The sequence below is a fragment of the Ursus americanus genome, chromosome 17 (genome assembly GCF_024610735.1).
Source record: "Ursus americanus isolate L20-20 chromosome 17, mUrsAme1.1.p, whole genome shotgun sequence".
NCBI classification, from domain to species: Eukaryota; Metazoa; Chordata; class Mammalia; order Carnivora; family Ursidae; genus Ursus; species Ursus americanus.
Window position 1 is genome coordinate 56,873,576 of NC_142143.1, and position 20,553 is coordinate 56,894,128.

The window sequence follows — 20,553 nt, forward strand, 5'->3', positions numbered from 1 at the left end:
TGATTTGCACACAGAAACAACTTTCTTTTTATTTCTTTTATTATTTTTTAGAAAAAGATTTATTTATTTACTAGAGAGAGTGAGGGGGAGAGAAAGAGAGAATGAGCAGGGAGGGCAGAGAGAATCCCAAGCAGACTCCGTGCCAAGTGCATAGCCCAACATGGGGCTTGATCTCATGAACCTGAGCTCAGGACCTGAGTTGAAACCAAGAGTGGCAGGCTTAACCGACTGTGTCATCCAGGTGCCCCTATTTTTTTTAGTTTTAGAGAGAAGAGACAGAGAGTGCACAAGAGGGGTGGGGGTTAGAGGGAGAGGGAGAGAGAGAATCTTAAGCAGGCTCCACGCTCAGCATGGAGCCCAAGGTGGGGATTGATTTTGTGACTCTGAGATGATGACCTGAGCAGAAATCAAGAGCCATACACTTAACCAACTAAGCCACCCAGGTGCCCCTGAAACAACTTTCTAATCACTTTCTCTAGACCTCTCCTCTCTGCCTATTTCTGTCTCTCATTTATCTATCCAGTGTCTGTCTATATATTTATACCCCATATGTCTCAATTACCATTGGTAAACATTCCATTTTTTTATATCCCCTGTGTTTCAGTACAAGTATATCCTATTTGCAAGCTATTTGTCTCATAAACCCAGGTTAATGTCCCTTTTTCTTTTTTTTTTTTTTAAGATTTTATTTATTTATTTGACAGAGATAGAGACAGCCAGCGAGAGAGGGAACACAAGCAGGAGGAGTGGGAGAGGAAGAAGCAGGCTCATAGCGGAGGAGCCTGATGTGGGGCTCGATCCCATAACGCCGGGATCACGCCCTGAGCCGAAGGCAGATGCTTAACCGCTGTGCCACCCAGGCGCCCCTAATGTCCCTTTTTCTATCATGATATCTGTAACTTGGCAAGGCACCATACTAAACCTGTGCATGATGGGAGTCGATATTACACATTTAAACCTCACAGTAACCTTATGATGTACTATTCCTGTTAACTCCACTTCATATTAGGAACCGGGAGTACAGACAGAGTAAATGACTTGCCTAAGATCACTCACCTAGATGACAGAGGTCTGACATGATCCCAGACAAACCGTTCCAAGGTCCATACACTTAATGCCTCTGCATAATTGAAACATGTATTACACTTCAGTTGTCATGAAGGAGGGAAAGCAAGGTATGTCTTGGTGTCCTTCACCTCTTTGTACTTTTTACCCATGGTTTTCAAATTATAATATTTTAACATAATAGCCCTCTCCACTCAAGCCCTTTCTGCTGAGCACAGATACGGAAAATAAGGGAATTACAGAGGCACTTAGAAAAAGTCTGGAGGAAGAGCCATTGAAGGACTATTTTCTGGGAGAAATCTACCTTGACCTTTAAATAATGCCTAGTTTACTAGAGGAGGGATGTGGAGAATCTTGGTAGGGCATAACCAACATCCTCCATATATTTTGCATTTTATCAGGTACCACAACTTGAAGCAGGGGAATTTTAGGATTTAGTTTCTGAATACAAAAGGTTTGGATTAAAGAGATGCTACGACCCATCAAAGTAGAGCTCAAAAGTGCTCAACTCCTGACCTAATAGGGTAAATCTCAACCAAAGCGTGGGCTTAAAAATGGAATGGAAAATGAGTGCTGTGAATTGGGAGACCCTGGAATATTTCAAAACATGGACGTAGCAGTAATTTTCGAGAAAACTGCCAATAAGCTGATATTCCCAGTAATATATTTCAGTAGAGTTGAGAGAATTACCTTATCAAAACCTGATCATCAAGTTATAGAAGGAAATGCTTGTAACTTGATCTGCTTGGTATTGCTAGACACTGTCTGATCCTGTCATATTTTGACATTGCTCCTCAGATCCAATTTCTGTGACTTTTACGTGAAGATTGGGCAGTGGTATGAAGCCAGTGATGAGAAACCATTCAGCAGTAACAACGTTCATCTTACTGGGTTTGACAGATGACCCACAGCTAGAGATTTTGGTTTTTATCTTTCTGTTTATCACATACATATTAAGTGTAATTGGGAATCTGACCATAATTTCTCTCACCTTGGTGGATTCTCATTTAAAAACAGCTATGTATTTTTTTCTTCAAAATTTCTCTTTCTTAGAAATCTCATTCACAACTGCCTGTGTCCCCCCATACCTGTACATCATATCAAGTGGGGACAGAACCATCACCGTCAAGGCTTGCTTCAGCCAAATCTTTTTTATTGTCCTCTTTGGAGCTACAGAATTTTTTCTCCTGGCCGTGATGTCCTACGACCGCTACGTGGCCATCTGCAAACCCCTGTGTTACGTGACCATCATGGACAGTAGAGTCTGCAGGGATCTCATCCTCTGTTGTTGGGTATCTGGCTTATTGATTATCATTCCACCCCTTGGTTTGAGTCTCCACCTGGAATTCTGTGACTCTGTTATTGACCATTTTTATTGTGATGCTTCTCCAATACTGAAGAATTCATGTTCAGATACTTGGTTCATAGAACAGCTGGTTGTCGTCTGTGCTGTGTTGACCTTCATAATGACCCTTGTGTGTATAGTTCTGTCATACATATACATCATTAGGACAATTCTAAGATTACCCTCTGTCCAGCAAAGGAAAAAAGCCTTTTCCACCTGTTCTTCCCACATGATTGTGGTTTCCATGACCTATGGCAGCTGCATATTTATGTATATCAAGCCTTCAGCTAAGGATGAAGTGGCCATTAATAAGGCAGTTTCTCTACTCACTGTATCTGTTGCCCCTATGTTGAACCCCTTCATTTATACCCTGAGAAATAAACAAGTAAAGCAGTCTTTCCATGACATCCTTAAAAGACTTGCATTTCTTTCACAGAAATATTAGATTGTCATATTGGGAAGTTAAATTAAAACAAAAAACAATTTATCATATATCAACATGAAATCATATGTTACAAACCATTTATCAATTCAGCATATAGGTGGAAATTGAGTTATGGGAGTTGTGTAGTTCTCATAATATTGAGGAACAATTTAAAAAATTGAGAAGGAAGTCTAAGGAAAAATTGTGATGGGCCCAGCATTATGCAGGTGGATATTTCTACCTTTTCTGGAACTTCTATGTCTTCCTAATCTACATTTCAATCAACTCTTCTTAGTTTTGTCAGGAATACATTAGTCATTAGTCTTGTGCATTGAGTCTATTCCATCCTGTCACTGCTTTTCCCTCCTTGCAACACTCCCTCTTTCAAAGTATCTTCTCTTTTCAGGACGACAAGAACATTGATTTTTAGGACACATAAGCTCCCTCCACCTTCAACTCTGCTTTGTTAATGCTACCTCACAATAAATATGTGCAGTTGAACAAAATTCTAATAATCATCTTTGCCTGTTCTAATCTGAACTTATTAAAACATGTGCAAAAAATCATTACATAAACAAAAATGTAGCCAAATAGTCTTTAATTATAATTGATAGGCTTTCTCTTCTGAGTAATTGTTCTAAAACCAACTAATAAGCCTGGTAAAACACAAAAATCATTGACTTGAAAACATCAGATTGTGGCTGAAACAATGAGGACCAGAGGGGCTGAGATTATGCAAAGGGAAGAACTGTGGAAGGATGAACTAATTGTAAATAGCTGCTTTAACTCTTGAGGGCATTTTCAGATTCATGACTCTGGTGGATTAAAGATACTTGCACGTTATTTGCTACTTTCCGGATCAGAAGGTATACTTCTTTCCTCTCCCCTTTAATCTTGACTCTCTTTATGACTTGATTTTGACCATGAAAATGTGGTAGAAGTGAAGTTATATCGCTTCAGAAATTAGGTCTTTGGAGACCTGTAGCTTTCATCTTCTTTTTTGGAACAGATGCTTTGGGGAACCCAGGTGTTAGGTGAGCAGTTTGAATACCCTGAGATTGCCATGCAGTGAGGAGAGAGATACTTGCAGAGGGGCTACATAGAAATACTTGCTCAGTCCCCATCTCATTCAGCCATCTTAGCTTTGGTGACATCTGATGAAGAAGCCATCTTGGACATCAGCTTTGATGAGCCTTCACATGACTCCAAATCCACTCGCCACTGATTACAACTAAATGAAAGACCCATGTGAGAACCACCCAACTGTCCCGTCCACTCCTAGAACTGCAAGTGATAAACAGTTGTTTTATCCACTAAAATGTGGAGTGATGTGTTACACAGCAGTAGGTATTCAAAAATAGGGTCCAGAGTAAATGATTTGCCAGGGAAACAGCAGATCTTTTAGTGGTCTTACAAGGCTAGAGAAACCATATTGGACACTGGAGAGGCCTGAATGAAAAGTCTTCAAGCTGTAGATTTTTGAGTTTTTCCCCCCATTCTGTATGTACAATACATCCAAAAAATGTTGATTAAAAACTTGAAAAAATCCCCAAAGATTGGATGTAAAAATAATGGATCAAAAATACGAGCCTGGAGTATAGGAGGTGGAGTGGTCTGCTGGCTTTGCTGCCCTCCTCCTCTTCCTGTGCTTTTCCAGAGGAGGAGAGCTGTCTCTTTAAGCAAGAGCCTGCATCCGGGGTTGGTCCCCTTTCTTTCTTTTTCTTTTTTTTTAATAATAATTTTTTATTACTTTATGTTAGTCACCATACAGTATATCCTTCATTTTTGATGTAAAGTTTGATGATTCATTATTTGCGTATAACACCCAGTACACCATGCAATATGTGCCCTTCTTACTACCCATCACAGCCTATCCCATTCTCCACGCCCCTCCCCTCTGAAGCCCTCAGTTTGTTTCCCAGAGTCCATAGTCTGTCATGGTTCATTCCCCCTTCTGTGGACTCCTTTCTGAAGGTTATCAGCACAGAGCCAGTTCTGTTGTCCGCAGCCCCTCTCCCCCAAGGCACTCAATGCGTGGCTTTGGTGGCACCCGTGAGACACACGTCTCTCCCTTCTCCTCCGCTGTGCAGGTCTCTGCTCCCAGCTCAGCAGTCTGGTAACCCTGCAGCTCTACCCTCCTCTTCCTTCCCCAGCCTGAGGTCTGAGGGCCTGTATCAGATCCCTGTTTTGTATCTCTGAGACTTGGGGCCTACTACACTCTTAACACTGATTTAAAAATGGGAAAATTTTCTTGTAACCATTAAAGGAATGAATAAGTGGTCAAAAATCTCACCAAACACTTCCAGCTTGTATGGTTGAAATAAAAATTCTACCAATCATTTAAAAAGGAATTACTACACAAACTCTTTCAGAGAATAGAAGATGTATCCTCAATACACTGTAGCATTAATACCGAAGCCGGACAAGGGCTATCAAGAATAGGAAATTACAGAGGATTCTCACTCAAAAACACAGGTATAGGAATCTTAAAGAAAATATCAGTAAACCAAATCAGTAATGTAAGTATAATACAGTTCAGCCGAAGTGTATTCATCTCAGAAATGAGTTGGTTTAATATTAGAAAAATCTATTTATTTTTCAGCACTTTAACTGAATTAAAAGAGAAACATGTTATGATCTCCATAGATATAGAATGGGCATTGGTGAAAATCAATATCCATTCATCAATTATTTAAAAAAATATTAGGAAATTATTAATGGAAAGGTACTTCCTTAGCATGAGTAAGGAAAATCTACAGCAAAGAGCATAGTGAAATAAATACTGGCCTATGCATCTTTTTTTTTTTCTTAAATAGAAAGATATTTACTGGGTGCCTGGGTGGCTCAGTTGGTTAAGCATCTGCCTTCAGTTCAAGTCCATAATCCCAGGGTCCTATTGGGCTCCCTGCTCAGCGGGGAGCCTGCTTCTCCCTCTGCCCCTCCCCCTGCTCGTGCTCTCTCTGACAAATAAATAAAATCTTAAAAAAAAATCTTGAAGAAAGAAAGATATTTACTGTACATTTTAAGGTAAAAATGTAAGTTAAAATGCTGTGTAATATTATACTTAAAATATATGTACGTATATGAACATGGATAACATTTTGAAGGACAAACACCAAAATAATAATGTTTATTTTTGGGCATTAGAGGTTCTATGATTTTTTTTAATATTTCGTATCTACTTTTGAATCTTCTATATTAAATATGCATGTGCACGTAATTTTATATGGAAAGACTATTGCCTAACGCATCTCACTGCTTACAACACGTGTGAATAAATGATGTAGCATAGGTTCTGATTTGTAATTAGAATCTCATTTTTCTATGCCTGGATCGAGTTGGTTGCTCTTATTACATCTTTTTCTCTCCAAGTGTATTAACCCCATTGGTGCTTGGGTTGGGATTTTTTTGCCAAAATAAATTATATTTTAGATTCATCAGAGGCTTTTGATTCAGGGCCCCCAGGGACCTTTTTATGGAGTTTTTTTTCTATGCACCGTATTTGAAGAAGGTAATAAGGCGGATCTTTATTTATTTATTTATTTTTTACTGTTGGATAAGGGAATTATTTTTATTTTTTTTTTTCATTCTTTTTTTTTTTATTAATAATGATTTTTTATTATATTATGTTAGTCACCATACAGTACATCCCCGGTTTTCGATGTAAGTCTCGATGATTCATTAGTTGTGTATAACACCCAGTGCACCATGCAATATGTGCCCTCCTTACTACCCATCACCGGTCTATCCCATTCCCCTACCCCCCTCCCCTCTGTAGCCCTCAGTTTGTTTCTCATAGTCCATAGTCTCTCATGTTTCATTCCCCCTTCTGATTACCTCCCCTTTCTTTATCCCTTTCTTCCCCTACTGATCATTCTAGTTCTTATGTTCCATAGATGAGAGAAATCATATGATAGTTGTCTTTCTCTGCTTGACTTATTTCACTAAGCATTATCTCCTCCAGTGATAAGGCGGATCTTTAATTTAAAAATCTGTTTGCCCCTGTAGAAGATGAGAACACCCATTTTTGAAAACCTAGAGAGGCTGCTTAACTTCCCTTTACTCCTCGAACTTAGTTATCTTCCCTTTCATTACTCAGAGTGCGCAGAAATAGTTCCTCATTTACAAATAGGATGGTTATCTTGTAACCCAGCAACCGTGTGTATATTCACAGTGAGGACGGGTTCCTAAGGGCCCAGAGATGCACTTCGATGCTGCTACTGCTGGATTGTTGCTCAGCTGAAGTCACGTCTGTCACTTGAGGTGCGGCTTCCGAGTGAGACAATGAAGCATGTCAAAGGTCAGTACTGGGTCTGTTACGTGTCAGGTACTGTTGTGTTTGTAAGGGGTGGGGAGGATATTTCTGCTTTGCTCTATATAATATGTTTCACTACGTATTTTAATCTGGGAGAGAAAATAAAATCCTTTTTTTTTACATTCTAAAACAGATTTTATTTATTCATTAGAGAGAGAGCGAGCGAGAGAGAACAAGCAGGAGGAGAGGCAGAGGGAGAAACAGGCCTCCTGAGGAGCTGGGAGCCTGATCCCAGGACCGGAGATCATGACTGGAGCTGATCACGAGCCAAAGGCAGACACCTAACGATCTGAGCCACCCAGGAGCCCCCTTTTTAAAACTTTTTTTAAAGTAGGTTCCAGGCCCAGCATGGGGCTTGAACTCATGACCCTGAAACCAAGAGTCGCATGCTCTACTGACTGAGCCGATCAGCCTCCCCTAAAATACTTCTTTGAGACTTTGTTTTTGATATTTTATTAAGAGAATTTTTGAGATTCTAAGGAGCAAATGAACCTTCATCAGATCGACAAAGTGGGCAGGACTTATTTAATGTATCATTAAATTGATAGCCTCCCAGGTACAGTGGTTTGATTGGCATACAGAAACAAGTCTCCAGGTGCCTACAAGCCTCTCAGTTTGTCTGTTTCTCCTATCAAGTATCTGTCTACATATCTATTCCATTTATCTCAATTATCAATGGTAAAGATTCAATTAAAAAAAATCTTCTATTTTAGCACCAATATCACCTATCTGCCAATGATCTGTCTCATAAACCCAGGTTAATGTCTCTCCACGCACCTCTTTGTTATAATATCTGCAACCTTGGCATTATATTGGGGATCTCTACTTAGTGGGAACTGATACTGTTCACTCATTTCACAAAGGTAAAGGAAGCTTCATATCCTTGATGCAGGAAACATGCATTTTAGGGATAATTGTTGGGAATAATAAAAAACCAGAGAAAGGTATTTAGATGCCAAACTAATTGGGTCTTATGGGGATCCTTTTTTTATTTTCTAGTGGGAGAAGACATGAAATATTATAACAACTTCAGCCAATATAAATACAATGTAAGCCACATTTGCAATTCAAAATTTTCCAATAGTACCATTTACAAAAGTGTAAGAAACAAGCAAAATTATTTTTAATTATATATTTTCTCTATCTCAGTATATCAGAATATTATAATTTCAGGGTGTATCCATAATAAAATTATTAGTGAGATATTTTATATTGTTTTCTTATTAAATCTTCTAAATGTTATGTATATTTTATAGTTGCTGCATATGTCATCCAGACCAGTTACATTTTTTTTGTTTTGAAAGATAACCTTCTATTACTTTTATGTACAGAAAATTCAACAGCATTCACTCAACCCAGTTTGGTGGCCAGTTCTTTAATCTTTGCCTTTTCCAACTTGGCAATGAGAGCCATGGACTTTGGACCCAGGGTGTTGCCTCCCCAGTGACAGTGGATTTCATCGCATCTGTCAGTCATTGGTCCCGATAGCTTCCACCTGCTTACCCAGGACTCTTTTGTCCACTGAGTTAACCTGTATGAAGGTGACAGTGGTGCAGGTCTTCCTGTGGACCAGATGCTGCAGCGTGGCCTTCCCCTTGATAATGCAGTAGGGAACCCCCGTCTTATGACATAGGGCAGGCAGGACGACGACCAGCTCGATGGGGTCAATAGCATGTGCAATCACTACCATCTGAGCCTTCTTGTTTTCCACCAAGGTGGTGACAGTATTAACGCCAGCCTGAAGGAGTGGCGACCTCTCAGTGGGGACGTCCCCTTTGCCGGCAGCTTTCCTCTCCGCCTGAGCCAACCATCTCTGCTTCTTCTCTTGCTTTGTCTCTTGTCTGTGTTTGTGGGCCAGCTTAAGCAGTTGAATAGCTGTTTGATGGTCTAAGAGCTGGGTGACTTGGTTAATCACAGGAGGTACTTTTAGATGTTTATAGAAAATAGCCCTTAGCTGCTGCAGTCTGTTGTAACGGAGGCATTTGACAAAGCAGGTGAAGTCCCTTTTGGGCTAGATGTCCTGTCTGATGCCAAAATTCTTGGGCCTTTTCTCAAACAGGGGATTGACCACCCCTTGGCTTCCTGTTTCTTCATGATAGCAGGGGCTGGGGCCACCTTGTTTACCTTCGCCTTCTTTCCTTTTGGCATCTTAGATGGCTGAAGGAGAGAGCCAGACCAGCCACATTTTAAGTGTTCGATAATAATTCACATGTGGCTAATCAAAAAGAATGTAATCTTGCCATTTTTAATGACGTGGATGGAACTAGAGGGTATTATGCTAAGCGAAATTTGTCAGAGAAGGACAAATACCATATGATTTCAGTCATATGTGGAATTTAAGAAACAAAACAGATTAACGTAGGGGGAGGGAAGGAACAATAAAATAAGATGAAAATTGAGAGGGAGGCAAACCATAAGAGATGCTGAACGGTAGGAAACAAACTGTGGGTTGCTGGAGGGGAGGTTGGTGGGGGGAAGGGATAATTGGGTGATGGGCATTAAGGAGCGCTCTGGATGTAATCAGCACTGGGTGTTATATGCAAGTGATAGATCATTAAATTCTACTTCTGAAACTAGTTAAAAAAAAAAAAAGTATCCAGGCCACTTGAATGCTAAAAAAAAAATCATATGTGGCTAATGGCTACTGTATTAGAGAACAGAGACCTAGAACATTGACTGAAGGTAGCAAAGAGTTGACTAAATCATGTAATCAATTAGGCGTTTCAGGACAACAATTATGTTGCTTTTGTTCAGACCCTGAGTGACTGTGTAGTTGGCCTTTGGTCTTCTTACCAAATTGATAGATATACTGATGAGGTATAAATTATATTAAGGAGAACATCAATAATATGGAGGAAAAATCTGGAACATATGGTCATTTTTCCTCAACAGAGTGGATATGACCAGTCCATTAAAAATATAATTTAATAGATGTTGGCAAAAAGCATCTCATGAAAGGGTCTCTTTTGCCCACTTTCTCCAAAATACATCCTCATCCTTTTTCACTAATGTGAAAAATCGACTGTAGAGATTCATTTCTTTATTTATATTTAATATATCTGTTTAAATGATTCTGGTTGTGAAAGGGTAAATTCATCAAAATTTGTCATGCAAAGCTCTGTGACAGGCACTATATTTAGTGCTGGATATAAAGGAGAATATAAGATGTTTAAGTTCCTTTCCCAAGTGGCACTTATATTATGGTTGGTTTTAAGGGAGGGGAAGACATAATTTTGGAATGTGTTGATTATTAGAAAGACATTTAAAAAGGCAGGTGTAAATGAGAGTGAACAGGTGGTGGGGAGTCTCACCAAATTTGGTGGTCAGGGGTAAGTCCTAGAAGCAGATGACATTTGAGTTGAACCCGCAGTGACAAGATGTATCTGGGAGTGTCCTGACAGAAGAACAATGTAGGCAGACGGCTCAGCATATGCAGAAGCCAAAGTAGGGCTGCCTTGAGGATCAGAGAGAAAGCCAGATAACCAGGATGTGGTCAAAGACAGTGGGGATTATAAATGACTGGTAGGCTATGGCATAGGCTTTGTTCTGTGGATGATAGGAAGCTATTGTTGCATTTTAAGTTAGGGATGGACGTGGACGAATTACATTTAAAAAAAGTCCCTCCAGCTGCCATGTAGGCAAGAGTAGCTGAGTGGGGGCAAGAGGGTAAACAGAGAAATCAATTCAGAGAGAGATGTGGGGGTTTTGTCTAGTATGTTGGTGCTGGTGAGCTTTTGTTGGATTAGAAATGTATTTCAGTATAATAAGATGCTGCAGTTGCCCCCCCCCCTTTTTTTTTAAAAAAAAGATTTTATTTATTTATTTATTTGACAGAGAGAGAGACAGCCAGCGAGAGAGGGAACACAGCAGGGGGAGTGGGAGAGGAAGAAGCAGGCTCACAGCGGAGGAGCCTGATGTGGGGCTCGATCCCAGAACGCCGGGATCACGCCCTGAGCTGAAGGCAGACGCTTAACAGCTGTGCCACCCAGGTGCCCCTGCAGTTGCCCCTTAAACAACACAGATCTGAACTGTGCGGGTCCACTTATGTGGAGATGTTTTTTTCTTTTTTGATAAACACAGTAATTGAATTTTCTCTTCCTTATGATTTTCTTAACCATTTTTCTCTAGCTTACTTTATTGCAACAGTACAGTATATAATACATACAATATGCAAAATATGTGTCGATTGACCATTATTGGTAAGGCTTCTGGTCAACAGTATGTTAGAAGTAGTTAAATTTTGGGGAAGTCAAAAGTTATATATAGATTTTTGACTGTGCAGCGTGTTGGTGCTTCTAACCTCTCTGTTTTTCAAGGGCCATCTCTGTGTGTGTGTGTGTGTGTGTGTGTGTGTGTGTGTATTTTTCCCTCTCTTTCAGCTGATAGATGAATAGTAATAGACAGTGTGAGGACCTGTCTTTAATTTTAACATTTTATTTGGATATAATTTCAAGTTTATAGAAAACTTGCACAATTAGGAGTAGTACCAAAACCCATGAATATCAAAGGCACACATTGTTAATCTTTTATCCTATTTACTTTATTATTTGCTCTCTGTCTCTCTTCATAATACTTTTTAAGACACATTTGTGGTTAAAATACAGATATTATGGCCCTTTACTATTGTATCCCTATGTACTTTGGTGTGATGTCTTAAGAATAAGATTTTTACTTGCAAATCCACAGTAATGTTATTGACTTCAGTGAATTTAACACCAAAACAATAATTTTATCAAATTTGCCATCCGTACTTCAACTTTGTTCCTGACCAATAATATCCTTGATTGAATTTTTCTCCCTTCTATACACTATCCAAATTAGGTCAGGCATTGCACTTATTTATTATTTATTTATTTTATTTATGCGTTTAGTATTTTCCTTTTTTAAAAAAAATATTATTATGTTATGTTAGTCACCATACAGTACATCATTAGTTTTTGATGTAGTGTTCCATGAGTCATTGTTTGTGTATAACACCCAGTGCTCCATGCAATACGTACACTCCTTAATACCCATCACTGGGCTAGCCCATCCCCCCACCCGCTTCCCCTCTAAAACCCTCAATTTGTTTCCCGGAGTCCCTAGTCTCCCATGGTTCATCTCCCCCCCCCCCCCACCTTCCTCCCCTTCATTTTTCCCTTCCTTCTCCTAATGTCCTCCCTGCTATTCCTTATGTTCCACAAATAAGTGAAACCATATGATAATTGTCTTTTCTGGTTGACTTACTTCACTTAGCATAATCTCCTCCATTTTCATCCATGTTGATGCAAATGTTGGGCAATCATCCTTTCTGATGTCCGAGTAATATTCCATTGTATATATGGACTACATCTTCTTTATCCTTATGTCTGTTCAAGGGCATCTTGGCTCTTTCCACAGTTTGGCTGTTGTGGACATTGCTGCTATGAACATTGGGGTGCATATGGCCCCTCTTTTCACTACACCTGTATCTTTGGGGTAAATACACAATAGTGCAATTGCTGGATCATAAGGTAGCTGTATTTTTAACTTTTTGAGGAACCTCCACACTGTTTTCCAAAGTGGATGTACCAGCTTGCATTCTCACCAACAGTGTAAGAGGGATCGGATCCTCTTTCTCCACATCCTCTCCACCATTTGTTGTTTCCTACCTTGTCAATTTTTGCCACTCTAACTGGTGTAATGTGGTATCTCAATGTGGTTTTGATTTGAATTTCCCTGATGGATAATGATGTTGAACATTTTTTCATGTGTCTATTAGCCATTCGTATGTCTCCCTTGGAAAAGTGTCTGTTCATATCTTCTGCCCATTTTTTGATTTGATTATTTGTTTCTTGGGTATTGAGTTTGAGAAGTTCTTTATAGATCTTTGATACCAGCCCTTTATCTATAGTGTCATTTGCAAATATCTTCTGCCATTCTGTGGGTTGCCTCTTTGTGTTGTTGACTATTTCCTTGGCTGTGCAGAAGCTTTTTATCTTGATGAAGTCCCAAAGTTCATTTTTGCTTTTGTTTTCCTTAAGGCATTGCATTTAATTTTTATGATTCTTTAGCCTTCTTTGTTTTTAATATTTCCACAGCCCGTATATTTTATTTTTTTTTTTGAGGTGCACATTTTTGTAGAATATAGTTTCCTTCCGTTTTCAAAGGAATTTTTCAGTTTGGTTTCCCTGATGTTTTCTCCTGATTCAATTCAAGTTATTCATTCTCAGCTAGAGTACTATATAGATGGTATGGTTATTTTCAGGGTGACACATCTGATCACCAGGTCAAGTTGTCCAATTTCTCCATTGTGTAGTCATTATGTTTTTTTGGTAACTAATAAGCAATTATATGAATACACTTAAAGAACATACAAGTTTTCTATTCCTCAACAAAACTTTCCCCCTGATTTTGCATCTCTCGATGGTTTTTGCCTGATTCAGTCATTGTTGTAGTGATTGCCAAAATCTGATTTCCAACGCAAGCTCTTGCTCCACAGCTACTGGGTGGTCCTTGGCATTCTACTGTGAACAAGAGTTCTCCCTTCCTATCAATTTATACGTGATCCATTGACTGCTTATATGTTTGGACTCATAAATTCTTAGTTTTCAATGCTTATAATTCATTGCTGTACTTACTAATTATGGTGCTCAAATTGTCACACATTTTGTCAGTGAGACCTCCATCAAGCTGGTTTCAGTGGACCTTGTTACAAACCCCATTGTTTGAGGATTTCCTTACTTTTGGCATAGCAAGATGTTGCATGCTCACCTGTACTTACTCTGTTTCAGTCCTGAATCAGTCCTGAATCAGCCATTTTTTAAGGGGACACTGGTTCATTTCATTTTGGGGCTCTAGAATGAGCTCAGTGCTATTGGGGTATCTTTTTACTTAGCCATTTTAGTGGGCTAAAAAATACAAGCAAGCATATACATGTATAATACAGTATACAAACATACATGGGCACATTCACATAAGCATATATAAAAATGTATATATATCTTTATATACGAAACCTCCCATTCCAGTCCATCCATTTAGGATTCTTTTTTGCCTTTTCCCCAATCCATATTAGTATCTTTCTAATTCCTTGTTGAAAACTCTGACAATCAGCATGTTCTCATTACTCAGTCCTATAATAAATCTAAAATAGTTTCAGCACGGTTTCATCCATACTACTAGAAAAAACAAGTGTACTAAAAAGAGTTCCGGATTTGTTCACATTTCTTCCTATCCTCTTTTCAGACTAAGACTGAGACAATACAGTTGTATGTATTCATCGGAACTTGCATTAGTCCTTTCTTTTCCCCACTGGTATGGTTATGGTATTCATTTGAGATTAAAATTTGTTGATTTTTTTCAATTCAGGTTTCAGTTGTAGGTCCTCCTTCCTGTCTTCATTGACTTAAGTTGATTTTGTTTTGAGTATTCATATTAAAATCTTCACAAAAGGCAAAACTACACAACAACTATATGAAACTGTATTAAAAGTATATGGTGGAAATGTCACTCCCTAATGGAAAGGACTTAAAGTAATTATATAAGGGCATACCAGAGCACATTTGTGTGCTGGTGATATTAATCTAGAAAGGGGAAGAAATTAATGGTGTGAAAAACAGAGAGGGAGAGCTGCTACCTGAAGAGCGAAATGTCTTCTTGAGGTGATCAGAGATTGGCTTCAGAAAATAAAAAAGTAGTATCTGTACACTGCTTATTATTTCCTTGGTACTATTATAAGCATGTACCTGGTTTATCTCATTTAGACCCCATAGTAACTCGAAGATGCAGTATTATCATTACCCCATCTTACAGAGGAGGAAATTGGTAGCACAGATTGGTTAAATGACTTGTCCAACGTAGTTCATGTAGTAGATGACAAATATAGGTTTTGAAACTGGACAAACTGGGTTTGCTTCCCTGTGGTACCTTCAGTGGGGCTGAGGTCATCACCTCATGAAAGACCAGTTTTCCGGTTATACCAGGCACAGCATGCGACTAGGTTTAATTGTTGTTTATAGTCACTATTGATCCTGTCATATTTTGACATTGCTCCTCAGATCCATTTTCTGTGACTTTTACGTGAAGATTGGGCAGTGGTATGAAGCCAGTGATGAGAAACCATTCAGCAGTAACAACGTTCATCTTACTGGGTTTGACAGATGACCCACAGCTAGAGATTTTGGTTTTTATCTTTCTGTTTATCACATATATATTAAGTGTAATTGGGAATCTGACCATAATTTCTCTCACCTTGGTGGATTCTCATTTAAAAACAGCTATGTATTTTTTTCTTCAAAATTTCTCTTTCTTAGAAATCTCATTCACAACTGCCTGTGTCCCCCCATACCTGTACATCATATCAAGTGGGGACAGAACCATCACCGTCAAGGCTTGCTTCAGCCAAATCTTTTTTATTGTCCTCTTTGGAGCTACAGAATTTTTTCTCCTGGCTGTGATGTCCTACGACCGCTACGTGGCCATCTGCAAACCCCTGCATTACGTGACCATCATGAGCAGTAGAGTCTGCAGGGATCTCATCCTCTGTTGTTGGGTATCTGGCTTATTGATTATCATTCCACTCCTTGGTTTGAGTCTCCACCTGGAATTCTGTGACTCTGTTATTGACCATTTTTATTGTGATGCTTCTCCAATACTGAAGAATTCATGTTCAGATACTTGGTTCATAGAACAGCTGGTTGTCATCTGTGCTGTGTTGACCTTCATAATGACCCTTGTGTGTATAGTTCTGTCATACATATACATCATTAGGACAATTCTAAGATTACCCTCTGTCCAGCAAAGGAAAAAAGCCTTTTCCACCTGTTCTTCCCACATGATTGTGGTTTCCATGACCTATGGCAGCTGCATATTTATGTATATCAAGCCTTCAGCTAAGGATGAAGTGGCCATTAATAAGGCAGTTTCTCTACTCACTATATCTGTTGCCCCTATGTTGAACCCCTTCATTTATACCCTGAGAAATAAACAAGTAAAGCAGTCTCTCCGTGATGTTCTCAAAAGATTCGTATTTCATTCAAAGAAATAGTAGACCGGGAACTCAAATTAAAAGATATATCCTCATATATGCAAGTAATGAATCGTGGAACTTTACATCAAAAACTAGGGATATACTGTATGGTGACTAAAATAATATAATAAAAATATTACTACATAAAAAAATAAAAGATATATGCTCAGAATATGGATTGAAATTGAAGCCATTGAGAATGGCAAGTTTTGACAGGCATTAAAGAAAGTTTGGAAGAACATCTAATAAAGAGTGCTGAAGGACCCAGTATTATGAAATGGGCACTTCTTTACTTCTTTACAACCCATTATATCTCCTTCTAACCTGAATTCAATCAGCTCGACTTAAGTCATCTTTAATGTTCATTAGTTATTAGTTTTTCATGTCAAAACTATTCTGGACATGTTACTGCTTTCCCCTCCTTGCACTGCAATCTGTTTTGAAGTGTCTTCCCTCTTCAAGGGGATAACTATGCTGATTTTCAGGATGTAAAGCAGCCTTTATCTTCACTTCAGCCTTGTCAATGCCATCTCAAAATAAACAGTATGTGCATGTGTACAAAATTAGGAATATAATTATATTCCCTTTCCTTTTCTATGTGAATGTATTGAAGATGATGACAAAACAACTGGCAAAACCCCAACAATACAAAGAAGTGTAATTTTCTAGTTGTTAGAGTTTATCGATTGATTTCTTCCTCCACCAGTAATTGTTCTAAGAACTCCCAGGAAAGCCAGGTACAACACCAAAAGCATTGGCTTAAAGCATCAGATTGCTGGTGAACTAATGAAGATCAGAGAGCAAAGACTGCAAAAGGTAGAACTTTTGAAGCTTGAACTGATTGTATGTAGTTAATTCTGCCCTTAGAGGCATTTTCAGATTCATGGCTGTGGTGGATTACATCATTTGTAGTGGATCAATGTCATTTTCTCCATTACAGGATATAAATTCCTTCCTCTCTTTTTTCACTTGGCTGGGTCAGTAACTTGCTTTTGATCATGAGAATGTGGTATAAGGGAAGTTGCACGAGAAGCTTCTTTTTTTGGAACACATGCCCTGGGGGAATCCAGGTGCCATGTGAAAAGTTTGAATACCTTGATATTGCCATGCAGTGAAGAAGCCTAAGCTAGCCCCATGGAGAGACCATAGAGAGATGCCTGGTCAGCCCATCTCTTCCAGCCATTCCAGCTGTGGCGTCAGACACAGGATTGAAGAAGCCATCTTAGATAAACTCCACACCAGCCTTCTTATCATCCAATGCCAATTACTATCTGATTGCAACTAAATGATGGAACCAAGTGAGAACCACCCACCTGATCCCAGTCAGCCTCTAGAATCATGGACAATAATAAATTTATGTTTTAAGATGCAAAGATTTGGGGTGACTTGTTACACAGCAATTTTTAACTGAAATAGGGTGTAGGAAAAGTGTTAGCCTTTTATTTTTTATTAAAATTTTTTGTTGTTTGAGTATAGTTGACACACAACATTGTATTAGTGTCAGGTGTACAGTGTAGTGATTCAGCATCTGTGTATGTTATGCTATGCTTTCCACAAGTGTAACTACTTTTTCTTCATTACCATCTCTCCATTGTCTAGAGCTCTATCCTCTGTTTTTGGGGATTATGAGTGTTCCGAATCATCGGAAGGTTGGTCTCGTCAGTAGGTATAGGCTGAAGATTAATCACATTCTAGGCCACCCCTGGGTGAAAGGCTGTTCACTGTCAATGAAGGATTTTTCTTTCTTGATCTCAGCTGCTTTAAATAAAAGGGCCAAGTATGCTGGGAAACTTTGGGGAAGAGAAGAGATAGACATTTTTATAAATCTGTTTGCTACAAGGAACCAAGTTTCACCTTCCCCAATCCTTTGGGGAAGGAAGCATTGGGTGGAGGTTGGCAGAACATTTTCAGTGCTGTGGGGCAAAGCCATGATGGCATGTGTAGGGGCAAAATGAAAGAGCCCCTGAGCTCCAGGGCTTTCCTGACAGTGAGAGATGTGTAGAGGAGGAGGTGGCACTGACCCTGGGGAGAAAAGTGAAAGAAAAGAAAACCTTTCTGCCGGTCTGGCCATTTCCATGCTCCCTGGGTATCCTTTCCCATCTCCTGTACTTTCTGAGCTCCCAGCTGGGGATGCCACGACTTTCTGGCAGCTGTTATAAACCATAGTGCACAAGTGCTAAAACATGTTGGTCTGTTTTAGAGAAAAAGAGTGCCTGAATTCAACTGATAAAATTAGGCAATACTCACAGTGACAAAAAAGGTTCAAGTGACCTTATGCATGAAGCCTCTCACTGATTCAGTATACACTCATTGTAACTTTCATTATTGTATGCATAATGAAATTGATGTGTTCCTTCTTGTCCTGTGTATGCTCGTAAAGTGTCAAAGACATTGCACTGTGCAGTTCTCTGTCATAGGTAGAGACGTGCTAATGAGACAAACTCCATTTGCAAGCAGTGGGTGGGTCAAGATTTATGGTGAGTGCCTCTGCCCTCTGATGTCCAGAGTTTTCATTACATAGATGATGTCCAGTTGTTTGAACTCAGAAGATCCAGTCTCATCTGCTCAGACTGTGGTATTACTATTCCTCTCCCAGAATGGATCGCTGAAAATATATGAGGAACTCATACAAGAGACAAAATGTGGGGCAGTTTGAGCACCATAATTATGAAGTACAGCAATGAGCTCTCAGCTGTTGAAAATTAGAAGTTCATGAATCCATATACATAAGCAATCAATGGAGCAATTCTAAGTTGAAGAGAAGGGAGTGCTCTTGCTTATAATAGAATGCCAAGGACCAGTTTGTAGATGTGGAGTGAGGTCAGGAGTTGGAATCTAATATAAGAATATAATAAAATTCCTTGTTCCTTCCTACCTGAATGTATTAAAATCATGATAAAAACAAGTGGCAAAACCCTTAGCAGTACAGAGAGGTATTTTAATATAAGCTTTAACAATTATTGATACATTTCTGCCTCTGAGTAATTGTTCACAGAACAACTGAAAAAGCCAAATAGAGCACCCAATCACTGGATTAAAGTCATCAGATTGCTGCGCAAACCATGAGGATCAGAAGGCCCAAGATTCTGGAAAAGGTAGAAATATTGAAGGATGAGCTGATTGTATGTAGCTATTTTTGAGCTTAGAGGCATTTTCAGATTCACGGCTATGGTGGATTAAAGACTGTTTCAAATTCTTCAATGTCAATTTCTCCATCCAGGGATGTAAATTCTTCTCCCCTTTAACTTGGCTGGACCTCTGACTTGCTTTAGATTGTGAGAGTGTGGTAGAAGTGAAGTTGCATGATTTAGGATAATCAGTCAACAATTGTCTCACCCTTGAAATTGAACTGTCATTGTATTGACATTTCAGACCATCCACAGTTGACATTTGTATATTTTGTCATTAAGCCATCTAGCAATAGGCTGATAGTCAAAATATTTGATGAACATTTCATATGTCCAAGTAGTTGTCACTGATGCTGCTGAATGTATTTTGGAAGTAGATGTCTTACGTATGTACAATATTTCTACTGTTTGGATGGGATGTTCCCAAGGAGAAACTGCCCTACTAGTGGGAGAGTGGTGTTGGGATAAATGCACACACTGGGAGCCTCATGAACCTCTTTGGTACAGCTATGTAGTTAATGTTGAGTCAGTGAGGGACAGGAGGGGTGAAAGAAATTACTGTATTGATTAAAAACCTGGGAAAACGAGCGCTGAAGAAAATCATGCAAATGATTTCATGGGCTGCCTACACTCAGCCCGTGGGTCTTCTTTGTTTGTTTGTTTGTTGTTATTTAGAGCGTGTTTACCTGTCATTTATTCATGATGATGAATGACGTCCAGGTTTCTCCTTAGGGGTATATGGTAGGAAATATTGGCTTTTATAAAAATACAGTGCCAAAATAACACTTTATCTCTAACCCCATTTCATACATTGGTTACATTCAAGCGAACAACTGCCTTAGAATACAAATAGGAAGGACATTTTGCATTTTGATTAAAATGTCTTTTTTTAAGCAATTTTCTGGAACTTTAATATTAACCTCTAGCTTTTTCTGTAGAACTGTAGTGCTATTTCTAATTCTTACTCATAGTTACCAGAATATATTAAAGTAAAATTTATATTCTTGGTAAAATAGCAGTCTTATAATTAATATTATAGGTATTTTTGTCTATTATCTTCCTGCTTATTTTAATTTTACCACTACTTTATAATTTATCTGATAACACATCACTTAATTATGATTTGTCTTTAAATTTAGCATATCTTTGTTGGGAAAGTTTTGATTACCAGTTCAATCTCTTTACTAGTTATTGGTCTGTTCATGTTTTCTATTTCTTCATGATTTAGTCTTGCTATAAGGTAAAACGTCCTTATCTCTCCTTCATTTCTGAAGGACAACTTTTCTT

The 20,553-nt window shown here is 38.8% G+C and overlaps 2 protein-coding genes, 1 long non-coding RNA gene and 1 pseudogene across 3 annotated transcripts in view; 3 read left to right on the forward strand and 1 right to left on the reverse strand.

The window, feature by feature from the left end:
- LOC148108700 (uncharacterized) overlaps positions 1–20,553 on the forward strand; it is an 89,772-nt gene that overhangs the window by 67,490 nt on the left and 1,729 nt on the right. Inside the window, exon 3 of the long non-coding RNA XR_015727237.1 lies at positions 7,009–7,134. This is a non-coding gene — a long non-coding RNA (uncharacterized LOC148108700). The remainder of the gene's footprint in view (positions 1–7,008; positions 7,135–20,553) is intronic.
- Positions 1,875–2,855, forward strand: LOC148108701 (olfactory receptor 6C2-like). Its single transcript, XM_087869112.1, has one exon. It carries the CDS (start codon positions 1,905–1,907, stop codon positions 2,853–2,855), a length of 951 nt encoding a protein of 316 aa, XP_087725238.1. The 5' UTR covers positions 1,875–1,904.
- Positions 8,500–9,297, reverse strand: LOC148108702 (large ribosomal subunit protein eL8 pseudogene; annotated as a pseudogene).
- LOC123787317 (olfactory receptor 6C2-like) lies at positions 15,182–16,156 on the forward strand. The gene has a single exon (XM_045789963.2). The coding sequence runs from the start codon at positions 15,209–15,211 to the stop codon at positions 16,154–16,156; it is 948 nt and encodes a 315-aa protein (XP_045645919.2). The 5' UTR covers positions 15,182–15,208.